At 42.8% G+C, this 18,670-nt stretch overlaps 1 protein-coding gene across 1 annotated transcript in view; it reads left to right on the top strand.

Annotated features, from left to right (window-relative positions):
• actn3b (actinin alpha 3b) overlaps positions 1 to 18,670 on the top strand; it is a 37,731-nt gene that overhangs the window by 9,904 nt on the left and 9,157 nt on the right. The window contains exons 2-11 of the mRNA XM_087836282.1: positions 10,707 to 10,821; positions 12,047 to 12,166; positions 12,265 to 12,351; positions 14,231 to 14,318; positions 14,535 to 14,613; positions 15,058 to 15,139; positions 16,295 to 16,380; positions 16,596 to 16,688; positions 17,120 to 17,350; positions 18,070 to 18,217. Of these exons, the coding sequence (XP_087692408.1) occupies positions 10,707 to 10,821; positions 12,047 to 12,166; positions 12,265 to 12,351; positions 14,231 to 14,318; positions 14,535 to 14,613; positions 15,058 to 15,139; positions 16,295 to 16,380; positions 16,596 to 16,688; positions 17,120 to 17,350; positions 18,070 to 18,217 (1,129 nt within the window). The remainder of the gene's footprint in view (positions 1 to 10,706; positions 10,822 to 12,046; positions 12,167 to 12,264; positions 12,352 to 14,230; positions 14,319 to 14,534; positions 14,614 to 15,057; positions 15,140 to 16,294; positions 16,381 to 16,595; positions 16,689 to 17,119; positions 17,351 to 18,069; positions 18,218 to 18,670) is intronic.

Below are 18,670 nucleotides of genomic sequence, written 5' to 3'. Positions count from 1 at the left end.
TGTCACTGAGGAGAAAATGTCCCTTAAAAGGCACAAAGAGGCAATTATGGATTCTATATGTTTACTTCATTGTAGTTCCATCTGTGTGGGCATCATTATTGTCTGCTGATTTTATTACCTCTCTGATTGGGTTTCCCCTGCTCTCTGCAAGTTTCTTCTTCTGCACTGCAAGTTGGTTAACTTTACCCTGGATCATTTGATTTGGTTATTCAACCTCTCAGGACAAACTGTTGATAATGATGATAGCTGACATCGGCCTGTTGGTAATTGTATCGCACTGTTGTGGCTGAGTTACTTCGTGACAGACAGAGGAGCTTATATAAAAGCATGAATCACAAAAAAAGCTACCAGACAACTTTAAATCATTTGTCCCCGAAGACGCTGCAAAGTGAACTGAGATGACGTGCAACTGAGGAAAATGCCAAGAATCTGTCCTCTAAATAATTGCGTTCACTTTTCTGTCCTTTCTTTTCTTTTGTATTTTTTACATTTTGAAAAACGTGCATCTGTGCTGCTGCCAGCATTTCTAGTTCAAATCGTACACTCGTGCATAGACTGCGCTTGTAAGGGTACGCTGTTAAATTCTGGCTGGCATTTGTGGCTCGCATCATCATTCTGGTAGTGCAGCAACCTGGAGCCACGCAGCAGTGGAACACAATGTGAGGCAGCATAATGGAGCCGGGAAGGACACGATGTTTCCTCTCCTCCTCACGGAGTCGAAGCAATTAATATGACAACTCAGACAGATGGTTGTGTCAGAGCGAGTGATTGACTAAACCAGGTTAGCCATCCTGTCCCTTGGGTGGTGTTCAGACATGGACAGACAATAAATGGAATACCTGATCTGGAAGCGACTGCCAATCTCTAAGGTGGCAAACTTGCGTGCTCTGAATCCGATCAAAATGCAGCAGATGATGCCGCTTATCCAATATGTCCATACAAAACTCATTCTTAAATCTTTAAACGTTACCATAATGGGTGGAGTGCTGTTGTCTTTCCCCACCTGTTCACTCACCTGTTAAAGTCCCACGTGCACGCAGTGTATCTCACTGGCATCTGGCACCTTGCACACACTGTCACACACACTGACTGGACGAGGTGTCCTAGTCCCTTTTTATCCTCTAAACGCAGGCATAAATTCACAGGTTGGGACACACCGGTGTTGCACTGGCAGCCATTGCTGGCCTTGTTGTCAGCAGGATCTTTGGGTATAAGCCTGTTAATCCTTCACAGAGAAGCAGCAGAAAGGAAGGCTGATAAATTTATGCCGGGTACAGGTTCAGACCGAAAATGCAACTTAGAACTGCTCGTCCAGTACTTCTACCTGACACTGGCTGATATCCATCCATCCAGTAACTGCTTAACCAATTCAAGCTGGAAAAATGTGAATCTTCATTTGCTTTTTCCCCAAATATGAGTCACTGTTGGCTGAGTCTGTTGCTTTATGCAGTCCTTTCTTTCAAATTCAGCTGGTGCCAGTTAACCGTTTCATCCAGCTTTGTTCTTTCTCGGATTATTTACTTTGATTAGCTCATGTTTTTCCTTTTTCTTAACAGATATGAATTGAATCTTGTGTGGTTTGGTTTTATTTGAAATCCAATCTAAGCGTGTGCCACAGCAGTGGTCAGCTGGCCTGTTAGAGGTGTGTTTAGGATACATTATGTCATTTTCCCAAATCATCCCCGTGGCACCGAAGTTCAGGGCTCCGGATCTCTTTTTGAGGGGTGGGGTGTATTTAAAGACTATAAGGGGGGCGGGTGGGGGTGGAGTGCTGGTGGTTCCTAAATATTGGTGACACCTGTTGTGTGTTGTAACCGTTAGCCTCCTCCACTTCGGTCCTGTCACTTTATCGACTCTTAAAACCTCGGTGGAGAAACTCGGTGCAGTTGTTGTTTACTAGAGAGCTCTGATGTGAGGAAAGTGATGTCAGACACACATAGCTGAAAATATAGTTCCTCATTGTAAAGCTCTAGTTTTGCCATTAAGAGGCTTAAAGGAAAAGATGATGTTTCTAATTCTCTCCATTAGGTGTAGCTGACAGCTGAACACCTTTTTATTAGTGTGGATTTGAGTTTGCCTCTCTCACACACACACACACAACAGTCGTAGTTTCAGAAGTGCTGTGATTTTCTTCTTTACTGACACTTGTTTGAGATGACGAGCCTTGATGGGAGTGTTGTTTGTCCACTCAGAGCTCATATGGCTCAACCGCGGCTGTTCCAGTCTGTCAGAAGTGTCGTGATTGAGGACTTACATAAGCGCCGTCAGTGTTTTCATGTGCAAATCCTGGAAATGTCATCATGTCAGCAGCTCTCCAAAGTATTTTACAAATGTGAACGGTGGCGTCGATGCAAGAGGTTTATTTATTTTGGTTTTTTAATTTTTTGGGTTTTGAGTGTGATCAAGAGGAGAGCTCAGCAGTGCTCACAGAGAGCAGGCTGTGCACTTTGGCCATACAGTGACACAGAAACACAGCCTGTGACATTTCCTGCTCTCTCTGTCAGTGTAGTTAAATCACAGCAGCTTGTGTCAACAGGAAGCAAACCTCACAGAATATTTTACTGAGTTATACATGCATTATATGTAAATTAAACCAAAAACTGATGATGAGATGGATTATTGTAGCTTAAAAACGCAGCGAATGAAATGAGCAGGAGCAGTTCAGGGACTGTGTCTGTGTGTGTTTTTAATAAGTACTGACCTGTGGTCTGTTGACTCTGGAAGCTGCAGCTTTTGATTGCAGAGGGGGAAAGGGTGCATCTGCTGTTCTCTGTGCAAACAGTCATTGCTGCCCGACAGGTGGACTGACGTGCTCGCGGTTCAAAATCGACATGGCTATAAATAGATTTATGGCTTTTGGTAGTTTTCAGAGCAATAATTGCATCTTCAGTGCTCACAGCAGTATATACATTATTTTTATTGTCTTCCTCTGGATTTAATCTTAGCCCTGAATCACAAGCATAAATACCTCGTACATAAAAGAGCGCAGTGTTTTCATGCATGTGAGTGAGCTGTCACCGGTTTGTACATGAGTGCTGAACAGTGTGACCAAAGGTAGCTGTAGTGGACAGGTGTGAATGGGGTCCCAAATGTCAGCCCTGCAGGCAGGCTATTTTTAAAGTGGCACAGACATAAATACCTGGGCTAAATTAAGGCTGGGCACGTGTAGGTGTACTGTGGGAAGACTGGCTCTTTCCTTTCAAACCACACGAACAGATTTTTATATAAAACATACTGACACAACATCATGTCAACACTTTCCTCATATGTTTGACTCATTTTGGATGATTTAATAAAGTCTGCTTTGTAAACGCTGGTCGAACTATCATCAAAATGAGAGATTAGCTGCAGTATGAAACTGCACTCTCATTGGATAATAAACCACAAGTATTAGCCAATAAGCATGGGGTTTCACAGTCATACCTGCCCCTTGTCGTCACATTGGGGTGGGGGTGCAAGCAGCAGAATGCTCAGAAACTATGAGTGATGCCACAGTAGCTACGCTGGGCTAGGCCCATCTAAAGAAGGCGGCCACTCAGTCTCTTTACGTCCCATGACTTTTCTCTTGTTTTCCGCTGGACTATTCACCTGATCTGGTTGGGAAAGACCTGTGATTGGCTCCACTCATAAGCTCAAATCCTAAAAATCCAGCGCAGAGACTCCACTTCAGTCACAACATGCTGACAGGTTATAGATTTTCAACAAACCCTTTGCTTTCTGTACTATGGAGAACTCAGACTTTATAGAGCTGGGCTCAAAACACTTTAGTTACAAACCACAGGACAAATGCTAGAGAATGAAAAAGAATACTTTTCTGTGCATCCTCACCATTATTCTTTATTTAAACTAACGAAAGTTGAAAGAATGAGGTTAGGGGCTTAGAGTTGAGCGCAGCAGTGAATGCGTCCTGTCCTGTCTCATCACAGCCTCGCTAAGTGATGCTCTAAAACGCAGCACTTACCAACAATAACAGAGACTTCCGAAAATGGTTTACAACCGATTTAACTGCTTTTCTACCACCAAGTGCTGCCAATTTGTTTTTCTAAAGCTCTGTTTGTTGTTTTTAATTCTGCTCCGCATCACAGACCTCATAATTTCCCTCCACAATCAGCAGATTAAAACGCACCAAATCTTAAGACTGGCACACAAAGCCATGCAGAGATGATCTGTGCTGGCAGTGTTCCCTGTAAGCCACATCGCTGTGCACATTTTTATTCCAGACAAACGTATTTCTGTAATTAGATCAGCCTCGTGTGATCGAAGACACTAATTAGTGAAATCAGCTACTGTAGACTTTTGTAATTAAATCTAAACACTCTTTGGGAAAAAAAAACAAAACAAAAAGGCCTGCAGCCAGCGATGCAGTAGTGCAAAGAGGTGAGGTGTAAGCTGAGCTTGTCCTGAAGGTTTATGTAATTATGCATCTTATTAGAAGTGATTTATATTTACTTATTTATTTATTTAGATTTCCTTAGGAGAGGCTGAGGCAGAGAAATGGAGCTATGAAAGTGCAAAGACAGGGTTGATATATGTGGAGCAGTGCTCAGTCTGGGCTAATCATCAAGTCAACTACAGCTGACTGTGTGTGCGTGTGTGTGTGTGTGATGGTCAGCTGTGGAAGGCCATTTTGTGCACGCAGGGCGCTGAGATTTATGCGGGAGGTAAACTCAATATAATCCCACTTTACGGCTGCCGTGTCATGCGGCACTCACTTTATGATGGAAGGCTTTTCTTAAATGTAACCTCATTAAAAGAAGCATTACTAAAAGCATCTAACAACGTTTGACATATCGACATTCTAATAATCCTTCATTTTAAATACGTTTTATAATCATTAGCCGACATTTTTCATAATAGCAAAAAGGGTTCGCAGCTGGAAGATGATGTTTAAGGTGGCGGCAACATCTAGTGTCGGGGGAAACGAGGATGTTTTTGACCTTTGGCACTTGTTCTTCAAATTATAATCAATCAGTCGTCTTGATATCATTTTTACATTCATGTCTTTTTTAATGAAACGTGACAATCGTCAGTCTGAGTTCCTACCCCCACCTATGGCCGAGCTCACGAAGGTTAATATGTGAAAGAATGATACAGTAATGTGCTTCATATAAAGAGCAGCAGGCAGGGCTCAGAGAGGAGCTGCTACTCCTCTACCTTTAAAGGAGCCGGCTGAGGTGGTTCGTGCGTCTGATAATGATGATGCTTGTTCCAAAGTGAGGTGTTCATCCATGTCCTACTGGAAGGAGACCAGGACACTCTGGAGAGAGTACATCTTCAAGAAGGTGTCTATGGAGCAGGCGATCTGGGCATCTCTGGTTAGCGGTCGTGCTGTCATCTACTGGAGCTAGAGCTCCAGCTAGTGGCAGCTAGCTCCTAACATCTTAGCAGCTAACGGGCATTGTGTAGTCAGAAAGTATGAATATTTACTCTAACCAGAGGTTATTCTGCCGCTTGCTGATGAGGGCACCAGCCTTTAATCATCTAGTCGACATTAGTCATGCTTATCCCTCCAACAAAGTAATTAATCTGCATCTTCTGCTAGCATGTGCGTTCTTTTCAGGAGCTTGCGGTTGCGTCAGCTCTGTGATGAACAGCCTGGGTAGCTGACATTATCAGGAGCTCATAGCCCGTTGAGATAGGAGGAAGAATGTGTGGGAACGTGTGTGTGCGTCAGATGTATTTGGAGGGTGAGGGGTCTGCATCCCTGGGTCTCCTGGGGGGACGTAGTTATGACGGGCATTCAGCTGGGCTACACTGTGACCTCATTTTACAAGAAGGGCCTGTAAAAAGGTCCCAGCTGAGCTGAGCCAGGACGGACCAACAGGTGCAGACAGACAGAAGAAAGAAGAGGGGAGGGGGGAGGATGCTGGGATGGAGGGTGACTTCATGCCGGCGGACTTTGACGACCACCACAGGCGTTACAGCAGACCGAGGAGGGGCCGGCTGGCAGGTGGGGGGAGATAATGAAGCGGTACAGCACAGACGGAGAAAAGTATCAGCTGTAGTTTCACATGTGTCACAGTTAATTGTTGTTTTTTTTTAATCTGAGGCTCATGCAGCGTTTTGGATTTAATGAATCTGTGATTGTGTTTGTGTCTCCAGGTTAAGTGAATCCTTAATTTCACTTAGCGCCACTTCAGCTTCTAACAGCTCTCCCTTTGATGTAGACGCGGCATCACCCCTCTCATCTTTCCCACACTTTCTCAAGTTATTATTTTATATCTCATCATATTCTTAAATCCATTCCTTCCTCCTCCTCCTCCTGTCTTGGACTCTTACAGTTCACCTCAGGAATCCTGCCTTCTCAGCTGTCCACTGGTGTCCCATGGCAATCCGATTTAGCCTCCGCCACCTCCCCTTACTCCTTGCCCCTCCCCTCCCCTTCGCAGCTCTTTCTCCTCCTTTTCCACCTATTTTAGCCTCCACACCTACCGCCCACCTCCCTGCCTCCACCTCCTCCGTTCTCCGTCACACACCTCCTTGTCCCCTCTCCAGTTTGGCCGGGTGGTCTGTGCGTGCTGGATTAGGAGTCTGTCTAAATTTGGTCATGCATGGCAAAGGAGATGAGCACCTGCTGGTTGGACAGGCGGTCTCTTCTCCCCTCCAGACCCTTACATCAAATTACAGCAGGGCTTGGGCATTCCTGTCACTCCTCTCCTCTCCGCTCCTCCGCTTTGCTGCTTCTTTGTCTACGAGTCTCCTTTTCTTTGACCTTCAATCTCAAATTCAGATTAAATACATTTTTGATTTCCAGGTGTGACAAATTTAGTTTCCAAATGTCCAAATCTGGCAAAAGACAGTGATTCTAACAGTAAAACTACTTGTACTGGAGTATAAAAATACTTCGCACAAAACACTAAATCTCACAGAATATTTAACTAAATCCAAACAGCTGGTCAATAAAACCCAAAACACTGTAATGGGAAACATTTAAAGTAGCTTAAAATGGAAATATTATGCAAAGAAACCAAGTCTGTAATTTGCATTTAAATAAGGTACTTCCACTGATGACCGTTGGTCCTAAGATCATATCAAAAGTTCTTTTTCATAGTCTTCAAAAAAGTTTTTTTTTTAAGTCAAAAACGTGCATTCAAACTCATAATGTTTAGTTAATCATTTTTGGCCTTTTTTTTAATGAATACATGACCCATGAATCACCTGAGCCTAAAAAAGGCTTCTAGTGGTGATCAAGTGTTGTGAATACACATAACAGACAACTTAGCAAAGAACCGATTTTAATTTGTATCTTTAGGAAATTTGTTATTAGCAGCTTCTCGTAAAAACACATAACTTGTTCCCATTTATTTAGCTGAATTTAAGCAAAATACCAAAGATTCCCAAAGGGCTGTAAGTCTGTGAAGGTTCTCAGTCATCCAGGTCAGTCAAAGGAGCTTGTAAAGAAAAGCGTCTGGACTTCTTTAAGTTGCTTGAAGACGTTTCACCTCTCATCCAAGAAGCTTCTTCAGTTCTAAGGTCAAATGGTGGGGAGTCCCAGATTTAAACCTAGTGGGAGTTTCCCCCCACAGAGGGACAAAAGGACCCCCTGATGATCCTCTAATCGCCTGAGCCAAGGTGTGAAACTGGGTGTGGGTCCCAATCAGCCAGGGTTTCGGGTGAGTTCATTGTGAAACCTGGCCCTACCTTATGAGAATTCCTGAGAGGCTGTAAGCAGAAACCTTGACATCGTGTGCAGTCTCTCCTTAAGAAAATAGGAAACTGGACTAGTGGAGGATATAAGAAGGCCTCTCAGGCCTAAGATGCTCTCTGCAGCAGATGGACAGTATTTGAAAGTCATATTCTTAAGAAATAGGGGGAAAAAACCTAGCAAAGATCTGATACAGGACCTCGGAGATGCATTCGGCTCTTCAGGTAATCCATCTACTGTCTCAGTGGAAGGGTGCCTGTGAAGAAGCCATTCTTAAGAAACATGATGATTGAGGTATCCCAAATTGCACAAGAACTGGACTGAAAATCGATAGCAACAGGTGTGATGAAGTCACGAATCCAGATTTTACATCATCGGTATGTGCACAGGAGGTCAGGAGAGAGGTACAACTGTGAGTCTGCAGTCACTTGTAAAACGCAGTGGAGCCTCTGTCATGGTTTGGGCTGTATTGCAGCCAGTGGTGTTGGAGATTTTGCCAAAATTGAAGAATTATGAGCACAGAAAGCACCACCAGATTTTCAGCACCATGTAATATCATCTGGAAACGGCTTCATTTTTCAGCAAACAGACTGCCATTGCAATAAAAGCTGTTGTGGATTGGCCTCCTTTGAGCCCTGACTTCAACACTGTAGCAGTGTGGAATCATTTCGACAGAGAACAGAACAAAAGGCAGAAACATCCAAAGAAGAGCTTTGAATGTCCTTCAAGAAGCCTGGAGAACTATTCCTGCTTAAAGAAATGTAAAGACTAAGTTCAGACTGTGTTGAAGAATAAAGGTGGTCAAACTGAATATTGGCTTCTAAGCTACTCTGTATAAAGTATATTATAAATCATCACATGCTTTCATTAAATCCGTTTAATTATAATAAACTTTCAGCCCATCACCAGTTTCCTCCAGGAAGGAGAGAAAATCAGCGTGAGTGAAGCAGAGCCAGCCCTGAAAACTCTTTATGTAACGGTTTATCTATAAAATGTCAAAAAATGATGAATATATTCAGTTTGCATTTACATAACAGGGGGCAGAAAATCATTAGAGCTGTGAAACAGGAACAAGGAAATTTGAAGCATGTTTGCTTGAAAAATTGCTTCAATTAGTCATCAGGTTAATTCATTTTTCACTCCATCAACTAATTAGATAATCATTTCAGCTCTAGAGCACATGCAGAGATAAACAGTGTCTACTCTCCCCCACATGCTGTACTTTCCCTTCACTCTAATTTGCTACTTTTTCTCCTCTTCCACTCTCATCTCTCTGTCTTCTCTGTGTCTCTGGTACTTTGCGTCTTTGCTTTTCTGTCCGCGCAGGCAGATGCAGACGCGAGGCCCGGAAGCTCATATAGGCATAAACACACACCCACTTACTTTAAAGGGCACATGCATTTTGATTCCTGGGTTATTTAATGTGCTTTGCTGTGTTGGGAAATTTATGCTCTTACCTACTGAGCACAAACCCTGTTTCATTGCTAATTTATACATCTCTCTCTCTCTCTCTCTCTCTCTCTCTCTCTCTCTCTCTCTCTCTCTCTCTCTCTCTCTCTCTCTCTCTCTCTCTCTCTCTCTCCTCACTCCACCCACACAATCATCTGTAGTTAGTTATTCAGCTCATGTACTTATTCTGCTTCGACACCCCCGCATCCTCCAAACCCTGGCAAAGTTTTGGCTCTACAGCAGAAGCCCTAACGCACACTCACACCCCTGAGTTTGAACACAAGCGCACACACACGTTTTTTTCAGATTAAAGCTAAACAGCATGGAAAGCCTCTCAGAAATACCTTTCAGCGGCTGATTGATTGATTGAATGGCGCACTGAATTGTCCCCTGCACGTACGCCTGACGCCATTAGGCAGTTTTCCAGACAGACCGAAGGCAAGCACTTAAGCTTAAGAGCCATTTCTGTCTATTACACATGCCACCATCACTCAGTCAGCAGCTTGGTTTCCAAAATTTGTAGCTACTGAAAGACGTAGCGCCCGAGTAAAATGTGTGATTATTTTTTTTTAAATTTATTTTAAATAACAGGTACCTCCCTGAACACTTGCAGACTTCACTTTACTGCACTTGAATGTCCAACTGTTTGAGAAATGGATGGTGCTGATGCTGAGGAGTCTTTTGCATGTGTAACAAATGACCATTGAGCAGCAAAGCTTCAATTAGAAACAGGATTTAGTGCAGCACAAGTTTGTTTTATTTATTTATCGAGGTTCAGTTCACCAGCTTAACGTGGCAGCCTCTACCAGCAGCAAACATATACCTTCTAACTGACAACTGGCAGCCCACTGGCAACCCCAGCAACTCCCCCCACCCTTTCCACCTTGGTCTCTCCCAGAATCTTTAAATAGTCTTCAGACCCCCTGGGACACATGCTAATCAGCAGAATTAGTGGCTAGTATTATCTCTTTATCCTACATCATGTGTCTGGAAAATAGAATCATTAAAATGTTCAATAAACAATCATTAAATATTTAAGAGTTCTCATGTGAAAGTATGTTTTTTGGTGTGCACATGTTTTCCTAAAGTGCAGAGTCCTAATTAAAATGCAAAAGTGTCCCGAAATGCATCCATTATTAGTTAAACCAAGCATACAAATGACTCAAACACCTCTTGGTAATTATCACATGTTAGTTCTGCAGATTACACCTGTTTATTAGAGTGAGCGTCGTTCATCCTCTTATGAATTCATCTGGGAAGTTCCACAGCCTCAAAAAGCACGCGTCAAAATGATCTGAGCCCAAAGTCAGATTGAACTAAGATCAAGCGGCCGTCAAACCGACACAAGTGTCAGAGTGTGACTGCGCCCGCTCTCCGTCAGCACCCGCAGTCGCAGGAAGGTCATAGATTAAAGAGGACAGCTCGGGCCTCGCTAAGCATTTTGTGACCCCGGTTTCAAAAGGGAAGCATCAAATTGTGTTTGTAAAACCGTGTGTTTCTGGCTCTCTGTGTGATGTATGTGTGTGCGTGCACGGCAGGTCAAGTCTGTGAATGCACATGTGTAATATGTGGTACATGTAACCTGTGAGGCTCCGTCTCTTCTCTCCTTTAGACCTTCACAGCTTGGTGTAACTCCCACTTGAGGAAGGCCGGGACACAGATTGAGAACATTGAAGAGGATTTCAGAAATGGCCTCAAACTCATGCTGCTGCTGGAGGTCATATCAGGTGGATGTCATTAACAGCACGCACCCATGCATGTATACACATTTAAAAACTGATTGATACCGGACCACATACTTGGATTTGGCACATCCTTGTGGTAATAAAAGAGCAGATCTTTTGCTATTTTGGGTGACACTTCTTTTCTTTTTTTTTTTGTCATTTTCTTTGTAGAATGAGACTGATGTTGATTGCTCAAACTCCTAAACATTGTTGTGTTTCACTCCCACTCTGTACCTTCTTCCATCTATAAAACCCAGCAGTCATCATCACTTTATATATAATTTTCTATAATTCCTGTCAGACTATAGTAATGTTTTACTCATTTGCATAATGATGGAGAACAGCAAAAAAAATCTGTTTTAAAACAGTGAGTTGAAAATAAGAAGAGACTGTGACTGTATCTCAAAGATGGAGACGTTTAAAAAAACAAATAAAGTACTTGCATTCTTTCTTGTGGCCACCAGGGGGAGACTGAACAAAGTCTGACTGTAAAGAAATCTAAGAGGAACGTTAAACTATCGCTCACGTGATTTTATGACATCAATGAAAACTTTCAGTGTTAGTTTATATTTCAAGTTTTAAGTCATATTTTTTAAATTTCTGACTGCTGTACCAGAAAGAATCATCTGAGTTCAAAAGGCTTTATTTGTAAAAGTAACGAACATAGAAACTTGTGGTAAATTTTAAAATGTATGGCTGAATACTTCCGTCGCTACCTGCCAGCAACCACGTGAAACTCATGAATCTGCGCTTTCTAACAGTACGTGTGTCAAATGTTACCAGGATGTTGCAGGATTACAGCTTTTTGGAATCGGATCATTCTTTTTAATAAACTCTGAGTATGATGAAGTAGGCGGTTCTACCTTGTGATTGACTAGTTCGCAGCATTTCCCTGGCAGGTCTACTTGTCTTTTGTGATGTCTGGTTTAAAAACGAGCAAACCAAAAAAACTGAGATGGCGATGATCAAAATCCTGAGCTAGAATACTGAAAACTGTAGACTGCATACTAACAGGTGGTGTCACATTGGCTACATCTCTGCAGGTTTCGTGAATGGAATTACTCTTATAATTCATAACTGTGTTCTTTGGTAAATAAACTAACACAAACAAGTAAAATTGAGATCACGTTCTTGGAGATTGTGTATTTTTCCTTGACACTTAGCTTAAAAAATAACCACTGATCAGCTTGATGGACGAGCAAATAAATCTTTTTCTCGTCTTTCTCAGGTGAGAGGCTGCCCAAACCCGACAAAGGCAAGATGCGTTTCCACAAGATTGCCAATGTTAACAAAGCTTTGGACTTCATCTGCAGCAAGGGGGTCAAGCTGGTGTCTATTGGTGCTGAGGGTAAGACAAGACCTTTAAAATGAGTCAGAGTTTTGTCTGATTAATTCATCAGGATCTGCTAAGACGAGTAACACGCGTCCGTGTGTTTGGTTTTGTAGAAATCGTCGACGGTAACGTGAAGATGACTCTTGGTATGATCTGGACCATCATCCTGCGTTTTGCCATCCAGGACATCTCTGTGGAAGGTGTGTTTCCATAAAGCAACACTGAATTTTTTAAGCTTCAATTAACTTTTTTAGTGGTTGTCACTTAAATAGTGAAATACAGAGTCTGGGAGATAATGCACAAGTTATGAGTTTGCAATCAGTCTTTGTAAGAGTTTGCCCAAACTGCTGGAGCAGTCACCATGCCTGAGCACAACAGACAGAGACAGTTGTCTGTGTCTCAAACACAGTCACGTGAACGCAAAGTTAAACACATCTTGCTAGAATACACAAAATCTCTGTGTGTTTATTTGTTTCTTTGGCTGCCAACTCCTCCCACACAATCAGGAGCTGAACAACCAAACTTGGCACACAGGTACATCTCAGGCCCCTGAAGCACCTGTTGTGCTAAAATCACCGTTTTCAGCTTTACAACACTTTATAAAAGCATCATATCATTTTCATTTCACAATAATAACATTTAGCTTATAATCACAACCCTTTATGATGCCAAAATGTTGCCTGGCAACCACCTAGCAATGAGCGAAAATGACCTGTGTTTTTGCCTTTATGTACTTTATGAAAGCAAACCAACAGCACAAGCACTGCAGCTTGGATATGTCTAGTCAGTCAAATCTGTGAAGGGCATACTGGGTCATCTTCTTAGGAAATGAGATAAACAACACACACACACACACAAGTGTATATATACTGTTAAAACTGTAGATGCTCATATTCAACATCTCCTTGAGACTTCTCAGCACTGTATGATGTCACTAAGAGCAGATATCCTAATATGGTCATCTTCTGTTTGCAAAGGAAAGCCATTCAAAGAGAAAGAGGAAATAAAATGTCTAGTTTCTGACAGAGAATGAACCAAGGCCCAGTTTTAGCTAAATAAAGCTTATTTCAAACTGTATGGTCATGCAAAGCTATCTTAAGTAATGTAATAATATCTTAAATTGCGTGCACGCTGGAAATGATTTGCAGCACCATAGCAACCAATGACCACAGGAAGTGAATGACATGCAGCAGAGCTACAGGTACCACTGTGGACAGGAAGTGGGCACGATCACAGGTAAACTTTAGCCAAGCAACTGATACGACTACCAATGAAAGTTAAGAATGCCGATGATTGGCACATGACCTGGTAGTAAATATATTAGGGTCACCTAGGCAACGACAGCCTGGAATATCCTAAGCGACCAGCCGCTGGCTTCAAAGCGATGCACAGAGAGTGAAGCGCTTCCAGTGTGGATGCAGTTGTAGAATAAAACGATGAAGCTGGAAATGAGTGTAGTAGATTTAATGCCTTTAACGCTGTGTGTGGGTGTGTGTGTGTGTGTGGGGGGGGGGGGGGGGGGGTGATTTGTTGCTTCCTTGTTTGGCAATCCCACCCCTGGGCTGCATTTGCACCTCATGCCATTTTATTTTAACCTTAATGCTGTCAGCAGGTCAACCCACAATAAATTCTTGTTTACAAAGACTCCAACCTTGTTCACTCTGTCCTTCCACACTCCACCCCCACGCCCCCACTTACCTTCAAGTCATCTCCTTTAGCTTAGCTTTTATTGCTTCCGCTCTTCAATCTTCTTCTGCTGTCATACAGCTTGACTTTCTTCGCCATCGACCTCGCTCTAACCTCTCATAACTCCTCTTCCCTCCACTAGTGCAGGAAATTATCTTTAAGCCACCCGTCAGACGAGCTTGAGAAATATATTGACTGCTGCTAAAATCATACAGCTTTTTTTTTTAAAGCCAGATCTTGATCCTAAACATCTTTGTGCAGTATTTAAACTTTTGACAGCCCCAATCACTCTCTGTCATCCTGCTCCTGTTCCTGACTGTTATTCTTCTCCTTTAATGTTCAAAATAACACAAACCCTCATCTAAAATCTTGTCCTCTTCTCAACTTTTTCAGAGACCTCTGCTAAGGAGGGTCTGCTGCTGTGGTGCCAGAGGAAGACTGCCCCCTACAGGAACGTCAATGTACAGAACTTCCACATTAGGTGGGTGAGCGATGCCGACCTGTGGCATCAGCAGGGAACTGCAGTCATTCAGTTTATACTTCTGTCTGATGCTGATTTCTTTTCCTCTTTATGTTTTCCTCCCTCCATGTCACCCACCGATCATCTACTCTCCTTCTTTTCTCTTCACGCCTCTTTGCCTGCCGCTGTTTCCTCACTCATGCCTCCCTCCTTCCTCTTCTTCTTCTTGCGGCTCAGTTGGAAGGATGGCCTGGCCCTGTGTGCCCTCATCCACAGACACAGACCCGACCTCATTGACTACTCCAAACTGAGAAAGGTGGCCCGTCCTTCCCTACTTTCCCCTCTGTTTTCAACCTTTATACTGAACCATGATTAATGCAGGCTTTTTATGTCTTTTTACTTTCATCATTGAAGCTCTGTTAGAAATATTTTTTCCTGTGAACTGATTTCAGCTCATTAAAAAGAACCCAAAAAGACAACCCATCACAATACTGCACTTGTAGATCACAAGCTTGATTAAGAGTGTTAATAAGAATATTTGCCAAAATTGCATCCCTTAAAGTTGGATGTGATACGACAGAATTGGAAACTGCGCTGCTGTTTGCTCGCCAAATCCTGCCAAAACTCTGAAACTGAAACATTTCTTAATGAGGTTTATTTCTCGCCTTCAAAACACTCATCAGAACTGTCGTGGCTGGCGTGCTTCCCCGTGTAGTCTTTTGGCGTGCACGTGTGTGACACTGATTGTGTGTTTCTTCAGGACGACCCCATCGGTAATCTGAACACCGCCTTCGAGGTGGCTGAGAAGTACCTGGACATCCCGAAGATGCTCGACGCTGAAGGTGAGGCCACGAGACGTCAACGTGACGGAGCAGTGCAGGAAGCGGGTTCTGTCTTGTTATGCTGACGCACACGGTGATTAGCTCAGCTGCAGCGAGATGCATGATGGCAGACATGGTGGCTCCGGCTTGCTCGGAAAATTCAATCATCTTCATTGAAAAAACGAATGCATCTTAAATCACTTTAAATGCATCTACTCAGGAACCAGCAGCTCTGACATTGGAAATATGACTACTTTGTAGGCAGATGTCCTAAAACGAGTGATTAATGCAAGAATAAATCATAATGCTCTTTACGCTTGACGGTCACATTTTAATCCAGCATATTTAACTGAGGTGGGAGTCACCAGACAACCAACCGTACGTTGCCATTTTACGATATGCTGATTGTTGCAGTAACATATTTGAATCCTTTTTTCAGCTGCCCTCAAACTTAAACTCCCACCAGCATCTGTTTTATCCAAAAAGATAAAGTTATCTCACTTTTTTGCTGCAAAGAGATATAAGACATAAGCCATGAGATGGAATCAGTCAAATTGCTATCAGCCTGCGATTGAATGGGTCAAGTTTGCAGTTACACACAGTCTGTTTCTGACAATTAACTGCAATAAAAACTCAAAAATCACGTCTGTTGCTGTTTACAAAAGACAGGAATTTACATTTAACTGTGACAGTTGCACTCAGTAAACCTCCTGGTCTACAGGAATATAACGAGGACACAAACAGCTGGCAGCCAGTCGAGTTAGGATCAAAGATCCGTTCAGACTGATGGCAGCATGTTGGTAATCTGTCTGCATTTCTATTATTTGCAAACCTTGATCAGTCTCTCTGAGAGTGACTGCAGTCAGTCCAGGTCAGACTGTGGCTGCTTCCTACCAGGTGAGATGAGTTCTAGTTCTTTAGTGAAATATTTGGTGTCCCTGCATCGATACAATATTGCCACACTAAGCTGTATCAAATTTTTAAATATTTAATAAAAATGTTATTTAAAAAATGCTTTTTAAACCTGACAAAGTGGCTTTTCAGAATAAAATGCAGTAAAAACGAATCAAACGTCTGCTCTGCTTTCCTGCACTGTGGATCATTCTTTCAAACCTTTGCCAAGACAATTTTAAAATAATATAATAATAAAGCTCAACATTGTTTTTGCACCTTCAGATATCGTGAACACACCCAAACCTGACGAGAAGGCCATCATGACCTACGTGTCCTGCTTCTACCACGCCTTCGCCGGCGCAGAACAGGTGAGCTGGTGTTTTCATGTTTGCGGTAGGTACCTCACTTCTCCACGTTTCATGTTGTTATTTTTCTGTGGATCGATGAGCAAGTGTTCCCTTTGTAATTGAATAAATCAGATGACACACGTGAAACGCAGTCATTGTGACATAACGTCAGCACTGAGTAAACGTGCGAACTGCGTGAATCTGGGTAAATCAGCTGTTGCTACTCTCCCTCTCAGGCCGAGACAGCTGCCAACCGTATCTGCAAGGTGCTGGCCGTCAACCAGGAGAACGAGAAACTGATGGAGGAGTACGAGAAGCTGGCCAGCGAGGTGAGAAACCGCTGTGACCGCACAACTCCCACTCTCAGTCTGTCCCACACTTCTCCTCACTCTTTCTGCTCCTTCACTGAAGTTGTTTTATGAAAATCGATTTTTTTTCTCAGTTATAGAAGCATAAAAGGGAAAGTTGACAACTAAGCGCATTTATGCAGGAAGTGCAGTGGAATATGAGCAACTTTTTCCTATGTACAGAAATGAAGGGTGGCTCAAGACTTTTGCACAGCATTATATCTTTAAATAATCAGAAACATGCGAGTAGCTGATATATAAAGCAGCTAGAACTGATGTACAAACATGACCCTAAATAAATACTTTCTTTCACTAAAGACATACAGAATATATGATGTGTGTGGGTGTGCATATAAACTGCACACGGAAGTAATCAGAGTACTCTGAGTAACCTTTGCGTTTCTCTTCTGCAGCTTCTCGAGTGGATCCGTCGCACCATCCCCTGGCTGGAGAACCGCGTGGCGGAGCAGACCATGCGCGCCATGCAGCAGAAGCTGGAGGATTTCCGTGACTACCGTCGCGTCCACAAGCCGCCCCGCGTGCAGGAGAAATGCCAGCTGGAGATCAACTTCAACACCCTGCAGACCAAGCTGAGGCTCAGCAACAGGCCCGCCTTCATGCCCTCTGAGGGCAAGATGGTGTCGGTGAGCAAGGAGGACGATTTAATGCATCACTCAGGATTTTCAAGCTCACACATCAGTTGAAAGATTAAATTCTTTGTGTGTTAGTTTGGAAAGGATTTTATGAGACGTAGAGTTTGAAAAAAGAGACCAAAACGACAAATTCACACTTTGATTGGTGGTTAGAAACGGGCACTTCTATTCAAGGTGCTCTTTGAAAACACCAAAGCACTCCGCTTTCAAAATAAAATCAAAATTCCTTTATTTTCATGGCAAGGTTATGTAATGACTCCAACACATCATCAGGGAATAAAACGGAGATAATGAGCACACTGAATCTTTTCTAGTAGTTTGTCACCAACAGGGACTTCCATATATAGTGTCCCACCAGCAGGCAAGCTTCCACCTAAGGGTGAGTGGAGTACGATCCAGCCCAAACATTCACCCAGATTCAGTTCAAATTAGTCAAGAAGAAGGATAAAAAGATAAAAAGAAAAGAATAGTTTCTTCATCATCTTCTTTGTATAAAGCAAAACTTCAAAGAGACTCTCTTTTCAGCTACTGCTTTCTGAGAAATTTACAGATATTAAAAACCTCTCAAGGTCTACAATCTCAAATCAATTCAGAGTCAGAGTACGGCGGGCCGCCACGAGCTCTTAATTCCCCTCGAATGTGTCGATAATACGCCTAACACTCCTCCTCCTCAGCACAGGGTAATAATGAAAGCGCTCCCTCTCCTTCAGGACATCGCAAATGCCTGGAAAGGTCTGGAGCAGGTGGAGAAGGGTTACGAGGAGTGGCTGCTGACAGAGATCCGCCGCCTGGAGAGACTCGACCACCTGGCCGAGAAGTTCAAGCAGAAGTGCGCCATGCACGAGGCCTGGACTACAGGTAGGTGGTGGATAGATTTTGTATTTTATTTAGCTCACAATGTAACGCACTTTAAAGCGAGTGCTGCCACTATATAAATAAACTGAATTAAAGAGAGATCTTCGCACCAAGCAAAGATCTCATATCACTCCAGTAGTTGGTGATCGGGCCTTTTGGGCAGTGGCACCAAGGTTGTGAAATTCTCTCCCGCTGGTTTTACGCTGTGCAGACGCCATTGATTCTTTTAAAAAGCAGCTGAAGACATTTTTATATAGGCAAGCTTTTAATTAATTTGTTGTATTTCACTGTTTTACATTGTTATTTTTTATAAAGAGCTTTTCGCAGATAAATCACAAAGTGCTTTACAACAAAGAAAATTAAAAGAATGAAAGTGCAACAAATGTTACTTACTTAAAGGCAAAGATGGACCACAGGCTATAGACTCGTCATTTCTGCTTGTTTGCTTCCTTAAAG

The sequence above is a fragment of the Neolamprologus brichardi genome, chromosome 3 (genome assembly GCF_056152115.1).
Source record: "Neolamprologus brichardi isolate AB-2024 chromosome 3, ASM5615211v1, whole genome shotgun sequence".
Classification (NCBI taxonomy): Eukaryota; Metazoa; Chordata; class Actinopteri; order Cichliformes; family Cichlidae; genus Neolamprologus; species Neolamprologus brichardi.
This window is presented reverse-complemented; position numbering and strand designations above follow the sequence as displayed.